Here is a 27,171-nt window from a genome sequence, read left to right on the forward strand (position 1 = left end):
AACCATCATGGTCACCTAATAATCCCCAGTTTACAATTGGCTCATTCATCCCCCTCCTCTCCCCTGTAACTACTCCCCAGGTCGTTGCTGCAAATGAGAACGTGTTCTCAGTCAACTTACCTGGTAAAATAACGGTAAAAAAAAAAAAAAAAAAAAAATATCCACTATTTAACCAGCACTGGGTTAACAAATAACTGAAATTGAGTTGTTTCTAGCCCATCATTTTTTTGAGTGTGCTGTTTTATGGAATATGAGAGTAGTGCTTCCAGAGCAGTAGGTGGCAGCAGTACTACCCTGCAGGCCTCTCAAGTGCTTTCTTTTACTCTTACCTCTATTGCATGCTGTTTGCATGCTGTATTCAATTAGAACATACACGTGCAAGTACGGACACACATACAGGCACAAATTCCCACACACACACATACATGAACAGACTTGTCATAGTTGAGTAAAAGTGTAGATACCTTAATAGAACGTTACTTAAGTGAAAGTCAGCCAGTAAAATACTACTCGAGTTTAAGTCAAAAAGTGTTTGGTTCTCAATATACTTAAGTATCAAAAGAAAATACAATTGCTAAAATATACTTAAGTATCAAAAGTGAAAGTAGAAATCGTCGAAATGGATTTGTCACATGCACCGATTAAAACAGGTGCAGACCTTTCTGTGAAATGTTTACTTACAAAGCCAGATCTAACACACACACACACACACACACACACACACACACACACACACACACACACACACACACACACACACACACACACACACACACACACACACACACACACACACACACACACAGGTCTGATTCAGTATGTATGGACAGGTAAGCCTTTACTCAAACACAGATGCAAGTAATGATGTGCACTATGCACATACAGTAAGCGGAATATATCTAAACACATGGTCAACCTTCTAATCAATTCACTTCAGTTAATAATCATCTACACCCAGATGTGTAAACTACACACATACACCAGTGGAGGTTGGTTGGGTGAGAAATAGGAGGATGGGCTCATTGTAATGGATGGAATGGAAAAAATATATGGAAACCACATTTGACCCTATTACATTTATTTCATTCCAACCATTACAATGAGCTGGTCCTCCTATAGCTCCTCCCTCCAGCCTCCACTGACATAAACACACGGCTCCACACACAGTCACGCACTCACACAGGCACACACACTGGCACGCACACACACACACACACCATATGTAACCCCTGTTGAATGTAAAGCCTGCTTGAAGAAGCACTACTCTCTCTCATCGTTCCGTTTTTCCCTGACCCTCACGCTCCACCTCGGTCTCTCTTTCCAGCTCCCTCTCTCCCTTTCCCAATCCTTCTACTTCCATCTCTCTCCCTCCCTCTTCCTCCTTCTCCCCCTCTCAGCCGGCAGTCAGCAGAGGATTTCACTGCAAATGGATGTGGTCCCCTTTACAAGGTCCCTAGCTGAGTGGTGCAAGAGCTGTAATAAATCAGATCAATCACAAGGAGATATGGTAGAGGCGAAGCAGTAAATCCCCAAGGATCATAAATCTACAACACACTCCAAACACCTCCCTCTGTCCACAACTCCTACCCTGACTCCCCCTTCACCTCTCTATCTCCCTGTCCGTCTTTCTTTCGCTCTCTCTCCTTCATCCACACACACACACATACACACACACACACACACACACACACACACACACACACACACACACACACACACACACACACACACACACACACACACACACACACACTAAATCCTTCTCTACCTACCTACCTCTTTTACGCTCTCCTTTTCTTCCCCTCCGTCTTTCTGTCTTTTCTCTTCCTCTCTGTATCTCACTCTGCTCACCTGTTCACTCATTTCTCATTCACTTTCTTATGCCCTCTCTAATTCTCCTTTAGGCACATGTATATCCTCAAATGTTTTGTCTTCTGACCATGACATCAGTGCAAGCCTATTGTTAGTTTAAATACTTCAACAGTCAACCACACAACATTGCCAACACATTCACTGTTAGATTGTCATCACTCCACTGTCCTCACAGTTTCCGCCTGACTTCTGCATCACCCACCTGTACACCTGCCTGATTCACAACCTGCTCATGCCGTCACTTCCCCTGACTTACATTGTCCAACACGACAATCTGTGTAAGTTTTGCCGATGATATACACTTCTCCTCCCACTGCATTTTAAAGTATATCCAAGCCATTAACAATATGTATTTTTTTTTCCAGAGCCGCCATAAGCCTCAAGCAACGTAACAGGTTGCACACATTCCACTCTGTCTTCTGTATTTCTGTCTCTATGTTACAGGTAGGTTCTGTAGTCCTTCTGAAGAGGCTCACTGTAGTCAGCACTTACCAGAATCCCCATTGGGATGCTAACCACCAACACATTCATCACCATAATCATCATACTGCATTTCTCCATCAGTGGTATAGGCACCCTGTGTACTCATAGACTCTCTAGTATAATACAGAGTGTGCGATGGAAAGGTTTTTAACAGTCTCAATCACGGCTGTGACATTATTCAAACGTGTAATGGTAGGCAGTTTCTACCACCTGGGCTATGTCGGTGGACAACTTTTAGAAATGGAGTCAAACAGGGAGGGAAGAGCCAGAAATATTCCAATTAAAGCAGAAATACGTTTTGCCACAGTGTGTCATAATGAACATCACCATGGTTTTACTGTGAATCTGCATCTTTATACTGGGGACCGTAGTACTTGCTGTGGCCAGCAGGAGGGGGAGTGTACATGCCCCCTCTTCCCTCTCTTTCTTATCCCTCTGTCTGTCCCTCCCTCCCATGTCTCTCTCCTCCTATCCCTGGTGAGAGGGGTTCCCCCAGTAACTTCACTTAGTTCCCAGAGGGAGAACATATGTTGGAGAAGAAAGCGAGAACAAGAGAGAGAAGGACATAGATGAAGAGAGGGGGAAAACAGAAGAACATAGACCTCTCTGAGACATCTGCGGCATTACTCTACCAGTGTGTTTAGGAGTGTGTGAGTGTTACATTTTAACTGACCTTGTGTGTGTGTGTGTCTCTCTATGTGACTTTCCCTGGTCATGGATATACCACTGACCACCCCACTCCTCCTCGCCCTCCTTCTCTGCTCCCTCTCCTTCGTTCACGGGGCCATGGACTCCTGCTACGATGACGACGAGGGCGTCCCTAGCCGCTGCATGCCCAAGTTCGAGAACGCAGCCTTTAACCGCACGATCATGGCTTCCAATGTGTGCGGTTCACCGCCAGAGGATTACTGCATGCAGACGAGCTCGACGCGCTCCTGCCACCACTGTAGTGTGTCGGCCATGGGCCTCAGCCACAACGCCAGCCTACTGACGGACTTCCACACGGACGAGGAACCCACCTGGTGGCAGAGCCAGTCCATGTTCTACAGAGTCCAGCACCCTAACTCTGTGAATCTCACCCTGCGCCTCGGTAAGAACAACTCACTCTCTCGCTCTGCACCTTGGGAAGACCCACATTCACTCTCTCACCCCCTCCTCTGTTAACCTCACCCTGCACCTTGGTAAGAAGAACAGCATTCAGTTTCATAAGGTTATGTTCACAATTAGTTGAGTTTGATGAGTCCAGCTCCAGCTGTGACTATGCAACCTCACCCTGCAACAGATCTGGACAGAATTTTGGGGTATTGTGTAGTTTCTTTGAAAAGACCAACTTTTCAAATACTCAAAGTAGTTGAATATAGAGAAACAGCTAAAGTCAAAATCTGGCAACAATTACCTTTGATGTTCAAATATAGGTCTCAGAAAAGCAAATCATATTTGAAGGTATTTGAATATATGCAAGTTATTTGAAATATTTATTTGATGCCTGCTATATATTTGATGAAGAACCAAAAACATAACAGTGCATTTAATTAGTCAAAATATATTATCATTTGCATATTGTTTGGAGGGCTTTCATACATTAATATCAATTTAGCCTAGAATGAAATACTTAGTGATTGAAGACCATTTTTTAGCATGCTAAACATTAACATCTATCGATCTAAATAATGGAAAGTAATAAAATATAAACCAAACAGATGTTGTTTTATTGTTTAAGATTTTTTTTCCCGATTTTTGTTTTTACATCATGCATTAAACTACTCTTTACGTCATTGTCATAACCTATTGTTCTTTAATGGTCATGTTAGATCTTGGTTAATCATTTAAGATGGCAATTGCATTTGATGAACAGCAGGGCATCAAAATTGACTTTTTGTAAAAAAAAATATATATATATTTGTGATAATTAACACAGAGTGTTAAATCAACACTGAATGTGTGGAGTCTGTGGACACATATAGACACTGGAAAAGTGTTAAATGAACACACTGCTTAGTGTAAAGCCTTCAACAAATATTTCCCAGAGTGCCTTTCGAGTAAATGTGACCGATCGGCTCGATTCGGTCTTATGTAGCAATTTGAATAAGTGTTTTTCATATTGGACAAAAGTAGAAACTCAGGGCTAGAAAATGGTATATCATACACTACAGTTGAGGAACAATGGGAAAGTAATTCTGCTTTGAAAGTTGATAAAAAAAGAAAGCCTGATCATAACAACAGCAGTCAAGCACCCAAGCTAACTGGCAAACATTGGCTAGCTTGCTAGCTACTTCCAGACACAAATGTTTTATTTTTATTTTATTCACCTTTATTTAAGCTAGTTGAGAACAAGTTCCCACTTACAACTGCGACCTGGCCAAGATAAAGCAAAGCAGTGCGACACAAACAACACAGAGTTACACATGGAATAAACAAGCGTACAGTCAATAACACAATAGAAAGAAAATGAGAGAACAGCTCACTCTGACAATTTTACTCACCCTAGCAGAGCTGGCTAGCTAGCTAACAGTACACTTTAACATGAAATGAAAACAACTTCCTGACAAAATTAGAAATGTGCAACATCTGAAAATGTAGCTAGCTAGACTATCTTACCCATATACATGGATGAACGCTTCTCCCTCTGTCACGGATGTCATGGTTGCCCTTTGTTTGAAGATGTAATCCGGAGACAGGTGTTTTATACAACAGTCTTCTGTGTGTTCTCTTTTCGACTCCATCTGGATATTTGCAATCAAACGGCAGAATTGTCTCTATCTCCTTAGCTATCATACTCTAATTCCACTGATTTCAAAACTCGGTCCTTCAGAAGGTGGCGAGCAACACTTATGCAGTTCTACTACATGCTATCTTTCAAAAAAGCGTGCTACATGCCAGACCAATCCGAACTCATCCCTCGGCATGCCGAGTCCACTCATTATCTCAGCAAATCGTGGCTAGGATGCTGTTTTTTTTATGTGGCAAACCAACTAGGCTTGTTATCGAACAATGTTATTCGTATTTACAGATGGCATACAAGTTTGTTATTAAGGCACATGAAAGTTCACATGTTCCAGAAGGCATTTCTGCCCAAACATTTTACGTTCAAATGGCTCTCTTTTGAAGTAGTGATGCGCGACATACGCCTAGTTTCCTGAAATGAGTCATAAATGTTTAAGTTATCAGAAAATTACTGTATTTGCCAACGACAGAGACATGTTTGTTGCATTTATCCATTTTCAGTTCTGTCGACTTCACCAAATGAAATCCTAAGTAAATATGTTAAGCCAGGGAAAGAGGGGGGTTCTACTAAGCTATACGGAAGATCATACCAAGGATCATTTAGGTATTTGATTTTGAATTTTAAGACCCCTTAATTAAAGACATTTTTGGCAGATGATAATATATTTTTGTCCTTACTGCTGTTAGCTCATACAAATGCACTGCATAACAGATTCACGACATGTAACAACAGATAAAAAATCTATCTAAAGGAAATTTGTTCTGAAGTGTCTGTTCTGTGTCTGAGATATATAGGTAGTCTAGTGGTTAGAGCATTGGGCCAGTAATTTAGAGGTTGCTAGATTGAATCCCCGAGGTGACAAGGTACAAATCTGTTGTTCTGCCCCTGAACAAGGCAGATAACCCACTGTTTCTAGGCTGTCATTGTAAATAAGAATTTGTTCTTTAATTAACTGACTTGCCTAGTTAAATTACAAAAAAAGTATACAAGGGAGAACAGGAAACATTTGATCTTTTTTTTACATGTATTTACCCCTTCATTTTGGCACTAAACTATCTCATTATACAGTACTGTATACTTTCATACATTTTTTCACTGATACCACGGACCGTCAGATGAGGCTTCTGGGCATCCTAGAGCAAAACAGAGAACTTTCAGTAGACTGGTAATAATACTTTTGTAGACCAAACAAATGTTTGGGTTCTACCGAAGTTTTTGTGAGAAGACCGATTTTCGGGATATCTCATGGTCTGACAAACACCACTCTAGCTCTGTCACCTTTCACTGCAGATGCGGAAGGGGGATATCAGTGGATGGAGTAGATTGAGACACAGCCCATGCAACAAAATATATCTTTAGCTTAAACAGACAGCTTTTATGGGGATTTTTGTATTACGTTAATTAGATTGCTGCTAGATCTCGGAAATTGTAGGCTAAGGGTTAACAATTCACAGAGAGGACTTCATAACTTCACGAGTCAAATCACCAACTGTAAAACATAATCCTATGAAGTGCCAATCACCCTGGGGGAAATAAATCAAAATCAGAACATTTGTCCCTCAAAATCTCAACATTTTGTCTTCTTCCACTAATGACACACACACACACACAGACACGCACACTTATTTTCCTCCGATAATGACTCAAAGCTTCTCTTCAGAAACCGCCATCCCCCCAATCAACTGTCACACTCAGACATGGCTTAAAGTTACATTGTTGGAGTAATTGCAAGCATACAGCCGTGAGGCTCAGGCTCTGTCTGGGAACCTTTTAATTAAGTGGTCCAGGGAGGAATCCACCATGAGAACACACAGATGCATCCAATAGAACACATCCTAGAACACAAAATAGAGAACACTATATTCATATTTAAAGGCCTAGTGCAGTCAAAACATGACTTTTCTGTGTTTTATATACAGTACAGGTAAAAAGTTTGGACACACCTACCCATGCAAGGGTTTTTCTTTATTCTTACTGTTTTCTACAAAACTATGAAATAACACATATGGAATCATGTAATAAACAAAATTATGAAACAAATCTAAATATATTTTAGATTTTAGATTCTTCAAAGTAGCCACCCTTTGCCTTGATGACAGATTTGCACACTCTTGGCATTCTCTCAACCAGCTTCACCTGGAATGCACCTGAAGGAGTTCCCACATATGCTGAGCACTTGTTGGCTGCTTTTCCTTCACTCTGTGGTCCAACTCATCACAAACCATCTGAATTATGTTGAGGTCGGGTGATTGTGGAGGCCAGGTCATCTGATGCAGCACTCCATCACTCTCATTCTTGGTCAAGTAGTCCTTACACAGACTGGATGTGTGTTGGGTCATTGTCCTTTTGAAAAACAAATGATAGTCCCACTAAGCATAAATCAGATGAGATGGCATTTTACTGCAGTGCTGTGGTAGCCATGCTGGTTAAGGTTGCCTTGAATTCTAAATAAATCACTGGCAATGTCACCAGCAAAGCACCCCCACACAATCACACCTCCTCCATGCTTCACAGTGGGAACCACACATGCAGAGATCATCCGTTCACCTTCTCTGCGTCTCACAAAGACATTGCGGCTGGATACAAAAATCTCAAATTTGGACTCATCAGACCAAAGGACAGATTTCCACCAGTCTAATGTCCATTTCTCGTGTTTCTTGGCCCAAGCAAGTCCCTTCTTATTATTTATGTCCTTTAGTAGTGGTTTCTTTGCAGAAATTCAATCATGAAGGACTGATTCACGTCGTCTCCACTGAACAGTTGATGTTGAGATGTGTCTGTTACTTGAATTCTGTGAAACCTTTAATTGGGTTGTAATTTCTGAGGCTGGTAACTCTAAATAATTTATCCTCTACAGCAGAAGTAGCTCTGGGTCTTCCTTTCCTGTGGCGGTCCTCATGCGGGACAGTTTCATTATAGCGCTGGATGGTTTTTGCGACTGCACTTGAAGTTCTTGAAATGTTCCAGATTGACTGACATTCATGTCTTAAAGTAATGATGGACAGTCGTTTCTCTTTGCTTATTTGAGTTGTTCTTGCCAGAATATGGACTTGGTCTTTTACCAAATAGGGCTATCTTCTGTATACCAATCCCACCTTGTCACAAAACAACTGTTTGGCTCAAACACATAAAGAAGAAAAGAAATTCCACAAAATAACTTTTAACAAGGCACTCCTGTTTATTGAAATGCATTTCAGGTGACTACCTCATGAAGCTGGTTGAGAGACTGCGAAGAGTGTGCAAAGCTGTCATCAAGGCAAAGGGTGGCTACTTTGAAGATCCTCAAATATAAAATCTATTTTGATGTGTTAAACACTTTTGTGTTTACTACATGATTCCATATGTATTAGTTCATAGTTTTGATGTCTACAATATTATTCTACAATGTAGAAAATAGTAAAAAATAAAGAAAAACCCTGGAATGAGTAGGTGTCCAAACTTTTGACTGGTACTGTATATTTCCAATATGAGGTTTCAATAATTCTGTGACATTGTGAAAATTATGATAATGCCCTTTTAGCGAAAGACCGCCTGAAATTTCTGCCTGTTTGGTGGGATGGAGTTTTTGCATCACCAGGCGGTAAATTAGTTTGTAGACCAATAAGAAAGAGAGTTCGAAACTTCTCTGTCGATAACATCGAGTTTTCCGTTTTCCCCTCCCTATTCAGACGACTCCCAGACAGTCCTAGCAAAATTCCATATCTGGATATAGGATATTCCCCATATTGGAACAGTTTCTACATGCATCAAATCCAGTTTTCAGAAATCTCCCTGCTACCGTATCCAGGGAGACAGTTGGGTGAGATACATTCAAGACACACACTTGATGAATGTGCACCTGCTTACATTTTTCTAGAATATTCTAACTCCGGAAAGGGTGTCAACATGCTGACATGTCGAAGCCTTTATGTTTAGGCATGAACAAATCCACATATTTTCAACAATGTATTATATTTGTAGTCATTACCTGATCATTTATGTATCTTTGTTTCCCCCAAAAAAATCATCAAATCGATAGATATGTGTCACGTTCCTGACCTGTTTTCCTTGTTTTTATATGTGTTTAGTTGGTCAGGGCGTGAGTTGGGGTGGGCATTCTATGTTATGTGTTTCTATGTTGGGTTAAATGTGTTGCCTGATATGGTTCTCAATTAGAGGCAGGTGTTTGACGTTTCCTCTGATTGAGAACCATATTAAGGTAGGCTGTTCTCACTGTTTGTTTGTGGGTGATTGTTCCTGTGTCTGTGTTCGTTGCACCACACGGGACTGTTTCGTTTGTTCATTCGTTTGGCTAGACTTTCCTATTCGTGCGTTCTTCGTGTCTATATGTAAGTTCTTATGTTCAGGTCAGTCTACGTCGTTGGTTTGTTATTTTGTTAGTTCGTGTCAGTGTTCGTCTTGTCAAATAAATTCATAATAAATTTATTATGTCTACATTCAACGCTGAACTCATTAGACAGCATTAGACAGCTGTTACAATATGTTTACATGATATGTAAGAATCATCCTAGTATGTCTGATCGAAAATGGGCTAAATCCAAATCATGAAATGTCCAGCGCCCAAATTATTTCATCTGTTCAGGTGACGAAAATCATTGTCTTTCACATCAACGTGACATATCTAAGTATACATACACACCATATTCAGTAGTAGGCTATACAAGGTATTTAAAGGCAAACATCGTCATATTTAATCCAAGTTTCTATTTCCAAAGCACATCTCTGCTATTTCAGTAAAAAAATCCTGAGCTCCAATCATGTTTTCTGTAAAGATGCAAATGCAGGACAATCTTTGCTCAACATTTATTTAACAGAAAACACAAGCTGCACATCCTCAATACCCCTGCCTGCGCTGTTTGTTAGGAATGATGGATGCAGATTGGGTCATCAGCGGTGGTCCCTCGCAGTACAGACCAAACGTGGTGGTAGTGTTGGTCTGTGATCCACTCCAAACTGTGTATGCATAAATCATGAATAAAACATGTGTAGTTATTGCAAGAAAATATTGTCATTTCACATAACCATACCACAAGGTAGGTACTCTACCGGCTTCATTCATGACAAGAAAACTGGAACAAGCTAGCTAGCTAAGTTGTTAATTTGTTTACTGTGAAATAGCATTGTATCTGGTCAAACAAAATTGTTTACAAAAGTTTACTAAGGGTTGGAACAGGGTGATTGGTCGGTTGTTTGAGCCAGTAAAGGGTGCTTCGCTATTCTTGGGAAGTGGAATTTCTTTTGCTTTCCTCCATGCCTGAGGGCACACACTTTCCTGTCGGCTTTGATTGAATAGCTGGCAAATAGGAGTGGCAATATACATAATCACATTATGACATTATACATTTGTTATAATGTTGTAATATTGTTGAATTGTTGTAATATCATTGTAATACGGTATTAAAAATGTAGATATGTAGTAGCATAGTGGTGTAATACTGTTCTGTTCATTTTTTTGTGATGTAATTGCCTTAATATTGTTTGGACCCCAGGTGCCAAGGCACCTAGCTGGTGCCTTGGCAAAAGCAGCTAATGGGGATCCTCATTAAACACAAAATGTATGTTTTTACATAATAATGGGGTTTAACATAAGAGGACAGAGATTATGTGTCCATCAATCATGTCAGAGTACATTGTGACTGCTGAGGAAGCAAGTTACATGATCACCTCTACCTTTGTCCCTCAAGAGCTCTAAGGCCAAATGCACCCTATTCCTTCTGTAGTACACTACTTTTGACCAGGGCCCATTGGGCTCTGGTCAAAAGTAGTGCACTATAGGAAAATACAGTGCAATTTGGGATGCATTCATCCAGTACATACACTTAAAGACTAGCTTTTCCTCCCATCAGTCAAACAGGATAGATCCAGCAGAGAGACCAGCCAGGGAATCATTTCTCCTGACACCTGAGTATTACTAACTTCCTATCCATTGTAGATGTAACACAAATTCCAATCGGAGAATGAAAAAAAAACGAGTTTTGCTTCAATAGAGAAACCGATGACAGGTCTTTGAAATGTCAGAGAGTATTACTGACTGTCTCTGGAGGGAGGAAGCGTTTAAATCATATGGTCTGGGAGCAGGAAAGTATGGATTTTTACTAGGAGGAAGGAGGAGAGCAGTGCTCTGTGGCTTTGTTGGTCATAATCTCTGTTTAGTTCTTTCAGACAGAGAAATAGGCTGGGGAATGTGTGGTAATATGTTATTCTAACGCAACAGCCCCTGGTCTTGTATCTGTTTGAATATGTGAGCCTTTGTCCAGGAAGACCATACTACATTACACTGTAAGGTCACGTTGTTCAATCTTTAGCCTCTGGGTACTCTGTCTCTCTGTTTCTATTATTCTGAATTGTCTCTGCCTGGACTGGAGAGAGGTTTCTGTTGTTTGTGTAAAAACATTTTTCCTTTATTCAAGTCGAAGTCCCCCAATCCTGTGTTTCTCACAAAACCAGGGTCACAGTGTTTCTTCTTCCTCCATATTGATTACACCCCAACCGTGTCCCATCTGTGGTCCGCAAGGGGGGCATGCCTGGGCTAGCCTTCCACATGCCTGTTTGTCTGTTTTCCTTTGGCCCTCCAAACAAAACAAGACCCCTCCGTCTCCGAAGGGTCGCCAGGACGATACACACAGAGAAACACACCAGTAGGACGCAGGGACACAGTGCTGCCAGGTCAGAAATGTGTCTGTGTAGAGGTAGGGGGAGGATGGGAGTGGGGTTGGAATAGCAGGGGGAGGGGGAGAGTAAACAAAACATGAAGAAGAGAAATAAGAAGAGTGCTTGGCTTTCTGGTGATACTTAATCGAGTCAGATTGTTGCACACACACACACACACACACACACACACACACACACACACACACACACACACACACACACACACACACACACACACACACAAGCAAACACAGCTTTCTGTCTGCGGCTGTTTCCCATTAACTGATGTTAAAAGAAAGAAACATTGTCTCAGATGTTAGAGGATAAAAGTCTGCCTTAGTTGGCACAGTAATACTCACAGATAGTACTGCATTGTTTTATTAGAGTCTAAGAGAAAACTACCCTGTAACAAATTGCTGTAGATTTATAGCAAGACTTTCACAGTTAGCTACTGTTATTCTAGATTACAGTACAGTGCTGAAAAGAGCAATGCATTATGGGGGCTCGATTGTTGTCATTTTACAATACAAATTTACAGTAAAGTACTGTATTAGCTGTTTTGCTGTATATTTACAGCAGCATAGTGTGAATTATGGTGCACTGTGGGAAAATGTGGGTGGCAAAATAATCTCTGTAGCATTAACATATTTTGAGGCGTGCCTTGTAGTAGGCTATATTTGTTGCACCCATTACTGAGAATGCTGTATCTAACAGAATACAGTATCATACTTTTTGTTGTTGTTGTATTTGTCATGTAAATCTGCAGTAATTTAGTTGCTACTGTTCTGCCAGTAATTTACTCTAATTCAGTACCACAGACTATGGTACAATGGTACAATTTGTAACTCTAAAAACATTTTCCTGTCAATCTACAGTCATTTACTATCTACTGTACTGCCAATAATTCACTGTAATTCAGTACCACCCCCACAGAATACTGTACCATACTGTAATTTTGGAGTGCCAAAAGTATTTTGTGGTTGCGTGGTGTTATTGCGGCTCATTGACACATTTTGAGGTGTGCCTTGTAAGAGATTATACTTGTTGCACCCATTAGTGAGAGTGCCTTCTATGTAACAGAGCAAAGTTGCAGCAATTCTCAAAAATGTATTGGTTCTGTTTTTAGCCATGTTCTTTTGATGTGTTCTGCATTGTAGTCACTGCCAGTTTAAAAGCTTTTGTTAAGGCCTCTACAAGTGTAAGTGATATAAAACAAATATTCATTGGTACGCTGTAATATATAATTACATATTCACTTTTAGCAATTGCTGTAATTGTATTACAATACAATTTAAAAAATAAAGTACCTCATACAATGGGTGGGTCTAATCCTGAATGCTGATTTGTTAAAACCGCATTGCAGCAGGTGTCTGTTCCAGAAGTTTACCACTGGCTAAATCCATGAAGATAAAATGGCTATTTACTCTGTTCCATCTGACTGCGCAATCCACTGTCCCATCAGCCCAGGCAGGTACTTTATAAACTTGATCTCCACTATGAAAAGCATCTAGACATTATCTCACGTTTCTTTTAGACTATAATTTTTTTTACACTGGAGATTTGTATAAGCCTTGCTTTGCTGTGTGTCCGACATTTGCAACATTGTTTCAATATTCAAATTCAATCTCCAGCTGTCCCATAGTAATGGACGTGTTGGGAGTCGGGACGAGACAGACAGGCAGGCAGCGTTTCTCAGCCAGTCGAAATCATGAATCAGCTGGCATCATTTTTAGAAATGTCAATTAAAAAAAGGTCAAACGAAACGATGTGCAGCTAGTTTGCAGTCTTTCCAGCTTCAGTTTGAAGTGATTGTGTTGCTATGGTGATGGCAAGCTCCTCTGAACAACAGTGTCCTGACGAGAGAACACATTTTCTATGCCAGGCGAAATCGCGCCTCATTAGCTCGTTGTTATGGAAGTATCCAAATAAATGTCACTAGAAAACAGCTTAAACAAATGCAGCTACTTTGCTGTTATTCTGGCTGCACTTTTTGATATGACCGTAAGTTAGCCGAGGTCGGCTAGCTAGCAAGCAAGGTATAAGAACGTTGCCAACCAGTATAGCAAATGGAACATTTAGAACGAACGACTGGGTCATGTCCATAGATACAGAACAAAAAGACTGAACAAATGGGTTGCGTCTCTATCACCCGAACCGATAGAACGAACTACCAGCCAGCTTGGGTAGCAACCCTAGATTTGTGTCGGGACTATATCTTGTGATGGATGAAATAGTATGAATAAATTCATCAATTAATGTTAAGGGAAATATGTCAATCATTATTTGAATAATGCCATCCAAGCAAAAACACCCGTGCCAATATATCTTCCAAATACCGGCTTCTCTGGCATTTTCACTTAATTATACCATGGCATTGTTGAATATTTGTTTCTGATTGGCTTGAAGGGCATTCTAGAGCGTGCATTATTTCCCTATAACGTACGGTATATTTGCATGGTAGAATTAAAAGGTTATAGTTCATTCTCGGTGGTGTAAAGAACTTAAGTAAAAATACTTGAAAGTACTACTTAAGTTGTTTTTTTGGTATCTGTACTTTACTATTTATATTTTTCACAACTTTTACTTTTACTTCACTACATTCCTAAAGAATATAATGTGCTTTTTATTCCATACATTTTCCCTGACACACAAAAGTACTTACGTTTTGAATGCTTAACAGGACAGGACATTTTTCCAATTCCCGCACATATCAAGAGAACATCCCTGGTCATCACTACTGTCTATGATCTGGTGGATTCACTAAACACAAACGCTTCATTGTAAATTATGTTGTTGGAGCGTGCCCCTGACTATCCATGAAATAAAACAAGAAAATTGTGCAGTCTGGTTTGCCCAAAATAAGGAATTTAAAATTATTTATAATTTTACTTTTGATACTTGAAATGAGCATTACTTTTGATTCTTAAGTATATTTTCAATCAAATACTTTTAGACTTTTAATCAAGTAGTATTTACTGGGTGACTCACTTTTACTTGAGTCATTTTCAATTAAGGTATCTTTACTTTTACTCAAGTATGACAATTGGGTACTTTTTCCACAACTGTTCATTCTTACTTGCTCTTTTTTTGTGCTGCTTTTGAAACCAAATGTCAAATCGAAAACATTATTTATAAAAAAAAAAAATATTTAACCTTTAATAAACTAGGCAAGTCAGTTTAAGAACAAATTCCAAGTTACAATGCCGGCCTACAAAAAGGCAAAAGGAGAAAGGGGGCTGTGATTAAAAATAAAAATACATTAAATAAAAATATTGGACAAAACACATCACGACAAGAGAGACAACACGACATAAAGAGAGACCTAAGAAAACAACATAGCATGCCACCAACACAACATGACAACAACATGGTAGCAACACAAAATGGCAGCAGCACAACATGGTAGCAGCACAAAACAGGGTTCAAACATTATTGAGCACAGAAAACAGCACAAAGGGCAAGAAGGTAGAGACAACAATACATCATGCAAAGCAAGCACAACTGTCAGTAAGAGTGTCCATGATTGAGTCTCTGAATAAAGAGATTGAGATAAAACTGTCCAGTTTGAGTGTTTGTTGCAGCTCGTTCCAATCGCTAGCTACAGAGAACTGAATAGACAAGTGACCCAGGGATGTGTGTGCTTTAGGGACCTTTAACAGAATGTGACTGGCAGAACAGGTGTTGTATTTGGAGGATGAGAGTTGCAGTAGATATCTCAGATAGGGGGGAGTGAGGCCTAAGAGGGTTTTATAAATAAGCATCAACCAGTCGATCTTGCGACGGGTATACAGAGATGACCAGTTTACAGAAGAGTGTAGAGTGCAGTAATGTGTCCTATAAGGAACATTGGTGGCAAATTTGATGGCCGAATGGTAAAGAACATCTAGCTGCTCAAGAGCACCCTTACCTGCCAATCTATAAATTTCGTCTCCATAATCTAGATGGTCATCTGAATCAGGGTTAGTTTGGCAGCTGGGGGGAAAGAGGAACGATTACGATAGAGTAAACCAAGTCTAGATTTAACTTTAGCCTGCAGCTTTGATATGTGCTGAGAGGAGGACAGTGTACTGTCTAGCCATACTCCCAAGTACTTGTATGAGGTGACTACCTCAAGATCTAAACCCTCAGAGGTAGTAATCACACCTGTGGGGAAAGGGGCTTTCTTCTTAACAAACCACATGACATTTGTTTTGGAAGTGTTCAGAACAAGGTTAGGGCTAGAGAAAGGTTGTTGGACACTAAGAAAGCTTTGTTGTAGAGAATTTAACAGAAAATCCGGGGAGAGCCAGCTGAGTATATGTATCATGTATCATCTGTATATAAATGGATGAGAGAGCTTCCTACTGCCTGAGCTATGTTGTTGATGTAAATTGAGAAGATTGTTGTGCCTAGAATCAAGCCTTGGGGTACACCCTTGGTGACAGGCAGTGGCTGAGACAGCAGATGTTCTGACTTAATACACTGCACTCCTTGAGAAAGGTAGTTGGTAAACCAGGCCAAATACCCCTCAGAGACACCAATACTCCTTAGCCGGCCCAAAAGAATGGAATGGTCTACCGTATCAAAAGCTTTGGCCAAGTCAATAAAAATAGAAGCACAACATTGCGTAGAATCAAGGGCAATGGTGACATCATTGAGGACCTTTAAGGTTGCAGTGACACATCCATAACCTGAGCGGAAACCAGATTGCATAACAGAGAGAATACTTTTGACATCAAGAAAGCCAGTCAGTTGATTAGTGACGTGTTTTTCCAACACTTTTGATAAACAGAGCAAAATAGAAATAGGCCTATAACAGTTAGGACCAGCTTGATCTCCATCTTTAAATAAAGGACGAACTGTGGCTGCCTTCCAAGCAATGGGAACCTCCCCAGAGAGGAGAGACAGGTTAAAAAGATCAGAGACAGGCTTGGTGATTATAGGGGCAGCAACCTTAAAGAAGAAAGGGTCTAAACCATCTGACCCAGATGCTTTTTGGGGGTCAAGTTTAAGGAGCTCTTTTAGCACCTTGGACTCAGTGACCGCCTGCAGGGAGAAACTTTGTAGCGGGGCAGAGGAAAAAAGAGGGAGGAGCATCGGGGCTAATCGTATTATAAGGGATGGGAAATTAGGAAATGTTGGATGGGCAAGGAAGCATGGCTGAGTCAAAGAGGAATCCTGACTGAATGAAGTGGTGATTTAAAAAGCTCAACCATGTGCTTCTTGTCAGTAACAACCCCGTCTTCAACTTTAAGGGACATGGGCAGCTGTGAGGAGGAGGGTTTATTCTCCAAGTCTTTAACCGTTTTCCAGAACTTCTTGGGGTTACCCTTCAGAAAGAGAACTGATCCGTAAAGTAAATAACTTTGGTCTTCCGGATAACCTGAGTGCACGTATTTCTCATTTGCCTGAATGAGAGCCAGTCAGTCTGAGTATGCGTGTGCCGAGCCTTTCGCTAAATGCAGTTCTTGAGGTGGAGTAACTCTGCAAGATCACAGTCGAACCAGGGTCTGAACCTGTTTTTAATTCACATTTTCTTTATGGGGGCGTGTTTGTCTTAACAGAGAGGATCAAGCTGACTCTATACAAATTTACAGAGGCCAGGTCATGAAGGAAGGCTTTTAGCAAGCGTCTATGAAAAATTAGGACAGGTCGTTTCACTGAGCAACCATTACGAACACAGGCTGAGAAACAGTGATCACTAAGGTCATTACAGAAAACACCAGATTGATACCTATCAGGATTATTTGTGAGGATAACATCAAGAAAAGTTGTCTTTTCTGGGTGTTTGAGTCATACCTTGTGGGATTGGTAATAATCTGAGAAAGATTTAGGGAGTTCCATTGCTTTAGGATAGTGGTCATAAACCGTTTCTGAGTCAAGGTCACTTTCTGAGTCAAAATGCATGCTGAGATCTATAGATCTGATTTTTAATTAACATGACTGAAGAAATGTATGCCTATGCAACAGTAGCAGTGAGGTTTGTGCAGTAAGCTATAGGTCCTATACATTATCACCACATACTGGCTTTGCTTGAAATTACCTGCCAATGTGTTGTTGTTCGGGATTTTTTTTTAATGATTTTTCCAAATTTGAGGTAGGCTATACGATCACGCTGGTAATAGATCCATTGTTCTATTACTTGTGAGGCACAGCTGAGTGAGCATACATTTAAATAATTTGCTTTTTATTTTACTGGGCTGATGGGGCCTGCATCTGATGGTCAGTCTCAGCGGAGGAGAGCAGCAGACTGAAGGGACACCGTCTTCCAGCTGATGGCGAAACTCGAGTCGCACCGCATTATTTCCGCCTCTTGCACAAACTCATGTTGTTACTCCTATGAACAGAGAAAGTGAAATATTCCTTGAAATTAAAAAAGACCAAAGCCGCTAATAATAACAACAACAACGCAAGTCTATAGATACACTTTCCAACTCATTCATTACTGCTGCAGTGCTTGTTGTAGCGCTGAGTGGAAATAGGAAGAACACACATTTTATGGCTTACAATAGTGTTGAATACAAAGTGTTGACAGTGCTGAGTAAAAACATATACATGAACTCACTCATAAAAACAGCAGCTCTTTGCTGTATTCGTTGACAGTCTCTCTCTAGCAGTGGCAACTATATGTATGTATGTATGTATGCTAAATGACCAAAATGTAAATGACCTTCTTTGGGATAGGTGGGGCGCTAGCGTCAACAACATCCGGTGAATTTGCAGAGCGCGAAATTCAAAATACCAAAATTGTAATATTAAACATTCATGAACATACAAGTGTCTTACATCTTGTAGTATGTAGTATGTTCAATACCGGAGATAAATAATGAAGTGCGCGCCCTCATCCACACACGCCGCAAGACTACAGTCCAAAATGAGAGCCACCTTGAAAAACTAAACATTTTTCAAAAACAAGCCTGAAACACTTTCTAAAGAATGTTGACATCTAGTGGAAGCCATAGGAACTGCAATCTGGGAGGTATTCATTTGAAACTCCCATAAACAAGCATTTGAATGGGCTGTGACCTAAAAAAAAAAATCCAGATACATTCTACTCAGGTTTTTGCCTGCCATATCAGTTCTGTTATACTCACAGACATTATTTTAGCAGTTTTAGAAACTTCAGAGGGTTTTCAATCCAATACTACCATATGCCTATCCTAGGTTCTGTCACGCCCTGATCTTAGTTATCTATGTTTTCTTTATTATTTTGGTTAGGTCAGGGTGTGACGAGGGTGGGTATGCTTGTTTTGTATTGTCTAGGGTTTTTTGTATGTCTAGGGGTTTTGGTAAGTCTAAGTACATGTACAGTGGGGCAAAAAAGTATTTAGTCAGCCACCAATTGCGCAAGTTCTCCCACTTAAAAAGATGAGAGAGGCCTGTAATTGTCATCATAGGTACACTTCAACTATGACAGACAAAATGAGAAAAAAAATCCAGAAAATCACATTGTAGGATTTTTAATACATTTATTTGCAGATTATGGTGGAAAATAAGTATTTGGTCAATACCAAAAGTTTATCTCAATACTTTGTTATATACCCTTTGTTGGCAATGACAGAGGTCAAATGTTTTCTGTAAGTCTTCACAAGGTTTTCACACACTGTTGCTGGTATTTTGGCCCATTCCTCCATGTAGATCTCCTCTAGAGCAGTGATGTTTTGGGGCTGTTGCTGGGCAAGACGGACTTTCAACTCCCTCCAAAGATTTTCTATGGGGTTGAGATCTGGAGACTGGCTAGGCCACTCCAGGACCTTGAAATGCTTCTTACGAAGCCACTCCTTCGTTGCCCGGGCGGTGTGTTTGGGATCAGTGTCATGCTGAAAGACCCAGCCAGGTTTCATCTTCAATGCCCTTGCTGATGGAAGGAGGTTTTCACTCAAAATCTCACGATACATGGCCCCACCCGGGCCCTCCCCTATAAGTTCACGTTTACGGTCGGGAGTCCGCACCTTTGGTGTGGGTACTGTCACGCCCTGACCTTAGTTATCTTTGTTTTCTTTATTATTTTGGTTAGGCCAGGGTGTGACGAGGGTGGGTATGCTTGTTTTGTATTGTCTAGGGTTTTTGTATGTCTAGGGGTTTTGTTAAGTCTAGGTATATGTATGTCTATGGTGGCCTGAATTGGTTCCCAATCAGAGGCAGCTGTTTATCGTTGTCTCTGATTGGGGATCATATTTAGGTTGCCATTTTCCCTTTTGGTTTTGTGGGTTCTTGATCTATGTTTAGTTGCCTGTCTGCACTATCCATATTAGCTTCACGGTTCGTTTTGTTATTTTGTTCGTTTTGTTCAGTGTTTGTTTTCAAATAAAGAAGAATGTACGCTTACCACGCTGCACCTTGGTCTCCTCCCTACGACGGCCGTGACAGCTTCTGGGCCTGAGTGTCAGGCAGTTTACTTTGGGCAGTTCATTCATCCAAATTTCCGAATACTGCCCCCTAGCCCTAAAAAGTAAAAAATGATCAATTGTAAAGCACACTGCTGGGTATTATTCTAATGAGCTCCGCCCTAAACTATTTGTATTTTGATCAAATTTGTCCTTGTTTGGGGAGGAGGTCTTTAGAATAATACCCAGCAGGGTTCTTTGCCAGCTAAATGTTTTACATTTTGGTCATTTAGAAGACATTCTTATCCAGAGTGACTTACAGTCAGTGTATTAAACTAAGGTTAACAATAATATACCACAGTCATAGCAAGTAAACATATTATGTTACCATTTCAGAGAATGCTGTAACTTCCAAGTACTGTATATATTTGCATTGGAAAAAAATATGATATACATATATTTTAGCTAAACTCAAAAAATAGGTTCATTAATTGTAGTGCCGGCCAGTGAAATACAAATGACAAAATATTAGGTATCAAAAGTATGGAAATACCTAAATCAAATACATGTAACAGAAATACACCTTGACGTTGGCACTAGCTACTTGCACTATAATTCTGCAACAGTTTACTAACTACTGTGCTTCCAGTAATGCACTGTACATTTGTGTTACAGTAAAGGTTCTGTAAATCTACAGTCATTTAATGGCTTCTGTGCAGCCAATATTTTACTGTACATTTACAGTAACCTACTGGATATATATGCACTATGCTATATACTATATACACAACTATGAACAAACTACTACTGTTTACATTCACAAATGTAACTGGTTTCAAGATACTTTCAATACTAAAAAACTAGATTAAGCTAAAGTGTTTCTAGGGCAGAATCGCACGTTAGTCAGACCAAAGACCATATATCAGGGTCAAACACTTTCTTTTTCAACCACAGATAATTCAGTGACGTTATTCCTGTCAGGTTTAGTAATGATAATCTACCCAAACATTTTTAACTGTCCCCAAACTTTCAAAGCGAACAGACATATATGAGAATCCTGTAAATATCCAGAGTAGCTTGGTAAATATTGAGTCTACTGTTCAGATGTAGTTTAGTCTAGGTCTGGGTCACTCAGGACACATCAGGGCCCAAGCGTGGTGGAGCACACAGCTGTGTGATGACCGGATGGCTGGGCTGGAGAGGGGTCCAAGGTAAAACCTATTCAACACAGTCATTTTGATTCAGCTACTCAGTTCAAGTGGTTCTCTGTTGCTGTGTTTACTTCTCTGAGAGCACAGAATAAACATTGAACACAAAAAATATATTTTATTATTATTTGATATTCAGTGTAAAAAAAATTGGGATCCATGGGTTAAATGGGTCAACTGGAAATACAGATTTTAAAATACTTGCAGAAAACATGCAGGTCTTTTTGATGAAAGTTTGACAAAGCTGACTCATCATCAACCAGTAACAGAGAAAAACACACTAATGTCCTTCTCAATTAGACTGAATATCATCACAGGGGACGCACAAACTTTTCACACATTTTATTCTCCTCTTCCTTTTCTTTCTCTTTTTTATCTGTGCCAGCAGAACTAAACTCCCCGCATGCGGAGAGTAAATTAAATTATTTGAGTGGTGAAAGATAGCGTTGCTGAGTAGGGAAAGCCAAGAGAGGAAGTCTAACTGTGAAGATGGCTAATGTTTTGGCAGAGAGGAGTAGACAGATGTCATTAGGCTGTATATTCCTATCAGGGTGACGGCTATTTTACTAAAAGGTTTCAATTTAAGCCTAATTCACAGTCTACAGACGCAGAGAAGGGATAGTCCCGCGTACCATTTTGATGCGGCTTTGAGAACACCATTCGCGGTCAACGCACAGCCCAAACACGAACCTCCCCCAAAATCCCAACCAACACGGCATACACGTTTTGGACTGATAGATGCTTAAGGCTTAAGGCCTCATACACATTGTTTTTTAACAAACAATATATAAGGCCCAAGAATACTTCAATCCTTTTAGTACAGGCTTAACTGCGTTAACAACAAATACGGAATCTAAAATGACATATTTTGGGAATGATCCTCGTATCCAGATGCTGATGACAGGTAGCTGTTTGCTGGACTGCTGGCATCGAATCTCCCCCGCAGGGAGAAAGGATGTCTTATGACAGGCCTTTAGGTCATTATAGCTGGTGATTGTGCGGAGGTGGAAGGTTGTCAGTAACTTTTTCTGTAACACGCAAGTGAGAGAACATAGATAAGGTTTGAAATGTAAATACATCCCGAGATTTACGCCCATTGGTTGAGGGAGAGAAAGGTGATGATTGTACGTATGTACCAATAGGTTAATAAACAGCAAGCGTGAGGAATGTGCGTTATTGTGCCGTGCTCATAGGCTAAAAAGTTAAATAGGTGAATGGCATTCAGCACATAGCTAAATATAAAAGAGGAGCACAAACAAGATGCTATGATGATTATGATACGCTTGTACAGTATACATTCCCACTATGCCCGTAGAATAGGAAACTGTGTGAATTATGTTATGCTTACTGGATACAGTTAAAGCTAGAGTTCAGGTCACCCTTATTGATTTGAACCAACATTAATGTATGGCCCTCTAAAGAGTGAAGTTTGGTTGTTGTTGCTTGTTGTTGCCTACTAGATCACCAAAAGTGGATGAGGGTGGTATTATGCTGAGTGGTATAGAAAAACAATACCAAATCAAAGGAAGCTAGTGTTCCTAGCCAGTGGTTTGGATTCACTGCTCTATTTGGATGCATTTATTAGGGTGGTTGATGCAAAAGATAATGTGTGCTCTGATTCACACACATAACCGACATCCAGTTCAATAATCAGACATTTTTACAGTTCACTTATCAAGACATATTTAGGATGGAAACACATACTTATTCTCAGCATACTCATCTCCTCACGGTTGAGAGCCCATGCAGCAGCAGAATCATCCACAAGTGGCCATGCAAGCATGAAGATTCTGCAATATGCGGAAATATAGTGCCTTCAAGGTTTAATTGAACCCGGCTTGTGAGACTCCACTCTCCACTCAAACAAAACAACAAAAAATGTATGCTCACCCCCAGTGCCTCAATTAGACTATAACATCAATTATAGCTAGATGTTTGCAGAGCCTGCCAAATCCCTCTCAGACGCCCCCACATAAGAAATTCAGAGGAACTTTCTTCTTTGCCGGGGATCCAGCAGACGGGGCTAATTTAGATGCCTATTTTTCTCAGCTTTGGCTTTTCCATTTTATAAGGAGTGTTACAATCAAATAATGAAATAATTTGGTTGAGTTGAAAATCCCTGAGATAAAAGTGGAAGGTCTTCATCCCTCCCTTGCCTCTGCCTTCCCACATCTGTATCTCTTTCTCTATTCATGTCTCCCCTCTCTCTATCTCTCTCACACACGCACGCACTCTCTCGTTTAATCTCCCCAACTCTCTCCCTCTCTCTCTAGCCCTCTTTCTCTCAATTTTTCTATCCATTTATCCCTGTATTCCTTCCTATGCAGCCCGATAGATGGTTAATAAGGCACTAGAGGTAGATCAACAAATCAATGACATCTTTAATTCTGTCACATGCACAGTCCACCCTTAAAGGTGTCTGATGTTGTGATTGTTTATTTTTTGTTTGGTTGGCTGGCTGGCTGGCTGGCTGGCTGGCTGGCTGGCTGGCTGGCTGGCTGGCTGGCTGGCTGGCTGGCTGGCTGGCTGGCTGGCTGGCTGGCTGGCTGGCTGGCTGGCTGGCTGGCTGGCTGGCTGGCTGGCTGGCTGGCTGGCTGGCTGGCTGGCTGGCTGGCTGGCTGGCTGGCTGGCTGGCTGGCTGGCTGGCTGGCTGGCTGGCTGGCTGGCTGGCTGGCTGGTTATTTTACCTTTGATGCCCACCGTGGTGTGCTCAGCATACCCACTAATCAGGGCCCTGTTGAGGTGTCTGCTTTCTTGCCTATCTGAAAATCATGCCGCCACTCAGATGTTAGGTTTTGCTAAATAAGTTCCACAGGAAACACATGCATGCTCTGCAATGATGTCTGGCAGTCTGCTTTCCAAAGTCTTAGGTTAGGACATCTACTTTGTGCATGACACAAGTAATTTTTCCAACAATTGTTTACAGACAGATTATTTCCCTTATTATTCACTGTATCACAATTCCAGTGGGTCAGAGGTTTACATACACTTAGTTGACTGTGCCTTTTAAAAGCTTGTAAAATTCCAGAAAATGGCTTTAGAAGCTTCTGCTAATTGACATCATTTGAGTAAATTGGAGGTGTACCTGTGGATGTATTTCAAGGCCTACCTTCAAACTCAGTGCCTCTTTGCTTGACATCATGGGAAAATTAAAAGAAATCAGCCAAGACCTCAGAAAAAAAATGCAGACCTCCACAAGTCTGGTTCATCCTTGGGAGAAATTTACAAACGCCTGAAGGTACCACGTCCATCTGTACAAACAATAGTACCCAAGCATAAACACCATGGGACCACGCAGCCGTCATACTGCTCAGGAAGGAAACGCGTTATGTCTCCTAGAGATAAACGTACTTTGGTGCGAAAAGTGCAAATCAATCCCAGGACATCAGCAAAGGAACTTGTGAAGATGCTGGAGGAAACGGGTACAAAAGTATCTATATCCACAGTAAAAAGAGTTCTATATCGACATAACCTGAAAGGACGCTCAGCAAGGAAGAAGACACTGCTCCAAAACCGCCATAAAGAAGCCAGACTATGGTTTGCAACTGCACATGGGAACAAAGATCGTACTTTTTGGATTAATGTCCTCTGGTCTGATGAAACAAAAATAGATGTTTGGCCATAATGACCATCGATATGTTTGGAGGAAAAAGGGGTTGGAAAATTACGGGGATATTTTGAAGCAACGTCTCAAGACATCAGTTAGAAAGTTAAAGCTTGGTTGCAAATGGGTCTTCCTAATGGACAATGACCCCAAGCATACTTCCAAAGTTGTGTCAAAATGGCTTAACTTCACTAGGGTAGGGGGCAGCATTGGTAATTTTGGATGAAAAGCGTGCCCAAATTAAACTGCCTGCTACTCAGCCATAAAAGCTAGGATATGCATATAATTAGTATATTTGGATAGAAAACACTGTCTGAGTATAACAGAACTCATATGGCAGGCAAAACTGAGAAAAAATCCAAACAGGAAGTGGGAAATCTGAGGTTTGTCGTTTTTCAACTCTTTGCCTATCGAATACACAGTGTCTATGGGGTCATATTGCACTTCCTAATATTTCCGCTAGATGTCAACAGTCTTTAGAACCTTGTTTGGGGATTCTACTGTGAAGTGGGGGCGAATGAGAGGGGATTGAGTCCGAGGTCTGCCAGAGAGGCATGAGCTGACCACGCGCATTGACGTGATAGTTAGCTTGCGTTCCATTGCAATTCTACAGACAAAGGAATTCTCCAGTTGGAACGTTATTGAAGATTTATGTTAAAAACATCCTAAAGATTGATTCTATACATCGTTTGACATGTTTCTACAGACTGTAACGGACATTTTTGAATTTTCGTCTGCACCTAGTGATCGCACCAAATGAATTTTGATTATTGGGCTAAACGCGCGAACAAGTAGGAGGTATTTGGACATAAATTATGGACTTGATCGAACAAAACAAACATTTATTGTGGAACTGGGATTCCTGGGAGTGCATCCTGAAGAAGATCATCAAAGGTAAGTGAATATTTATAATGCTATTTCTGACTTCTGTTGACTACACAACATGGCGGATATCTGTTTGGAATGTTTTCGTCTCTGAGCGCTGTACTCAGATTATTGCATTGTGTGCTTTTTCCGTAAAGTTTTTTTGAAATCTGACACAGCGGTTGTATGACGGAGAAGTGGATCTAAAATACCATGCATCATAGTTGTATCTTTTAGCAATGTTTATTATGAGTATTTCTGTAAATTGATGTGGCTCTCTGCAAAATCACCGGATGTTTTGGAACTACTGAACATAACGCGCCAATGTAAACTCAGATTTTTGGATAAAAATATGAACTTTACCGAACAAAACATGCATGTATTGTGTAACATGAAGTCCTATGAGTGTCATCTGATGAAGATCATCAAAGGTTAGTGATTCATTTTATCTCTATTTCTGCTTTTTGTGACTCCTCTCTTTGGCTGGAAATATGGCTGTGTTTTTCTGTGACTTGGCTCTGACCTAACATAATCGTTTGGTGTGCTTTCGTCGTAAAACCTTTTTGAAATCTGACACTGTGGCTGGATTTACAACAAGTGTATCTTTAAAATGGTTTAACATACTTGTATGTTTGAGGTATTTTAATTATGGGATTTCTGTTGTTTTGAATTTGGCGCCCTGCAGTTTCACTGGCTGTTGACGAGCTAGTCCCACATACCCTAGTGAGGTTTTAAGGACAACAAAGTCAAGGTATTGGAGTAGTATCACAAAGCCCTGACCTCAATCCTATAGAACATTTGTGGGCAGAACTGAAAAAGCATGTGCGAGCAAGGAGGCCTACAAACCTGACTCAGGTACACCAGCTCTGTCAGGAGGAATGGGCCAAAATTCACCCAACTTATTGTGGGAAACTTGTGTGAAGGCTACCCGAAACGTTTGACCCAAGTTAAACAATTTAAAGGCAATGCTACCAAATAATAATTGAGCTTATGTAAACTTCTGACCCACTGGGAATGTGATGAAAGAAATAAAAGCTGAAATAAATCTCTCTCTACTATTATTCTGACATTTCACATTCTTAAAATAAAGTGGTGATCCTAACTGACCTAAGACAGGGAATTTTTCTTGGATAAAATGTCAGGAATTGTGAATTTAGTTTAAATGTATTTGGCTGAGGTGTATGTAAAGTTCCGACTTCAACTGTATATATATGTATCGATAACAGTCACTTTTTTATCATTATCTCATATCACTCTCATTCTGACCGTCACAAACTTCTTGAAGTTAATTACACAGAATACACATACACACTTAAATGAGACAAAAGTCCCTAGTGGACTGTTTGTTAAGGAATGTAATGTATTTACGTGTAAATGTCATTGTCCGTCATCTCTTTGAAACCAATCGATCCTTCTACGGGAATGGCTCGTTGAATGTAAGGCTCTGGTGGTCCACCA

At 40.5% G+C, this 27,171-nt stretch overlaps 1 protein-coding gene across 1 annotated transcript in view; it reads left to right on the plus strand.

The window, feature by feature from the left end:
* The first annotated feature begins 2,873 nt into the window (after positions 1-2,873).
* LOC129863329 (laminin subunit gamma-1-like) overlaps positions 2,874-27,171 on the plus strand; it is a 29,423-nt gene continuing 5,125 nt past the window's right edge. Inside the window, exon 1 of the mRNA XM_055935220.1 lies at positions 2,874-3,445. Within this exon, the coding sequence (XP_055791195.1) occupies positions 3,070-3,445 (376 nt within the window). The 5' untranslated portion in view covers positions 2,874-3,069. The remainder of the gene's footprint in view (positions 3,446-27,171) is intronic.

Source organism: Salvelinus fontinalis, chromosome 10, assembly GCF_029448725.1.
Source record: "Salvelinus fontinalis isolate EN_2023a chromosome 10, ASM2944872v1, whole genome shotgun sequence".
NCBI classification, from domain to species: domain Eukaryota; kingdom Metazoa; phylum Chordata; class Actinopteri; order Salmoniformes; family Salmonidae; genus Salvelinus; species Salvelinus fontinalis.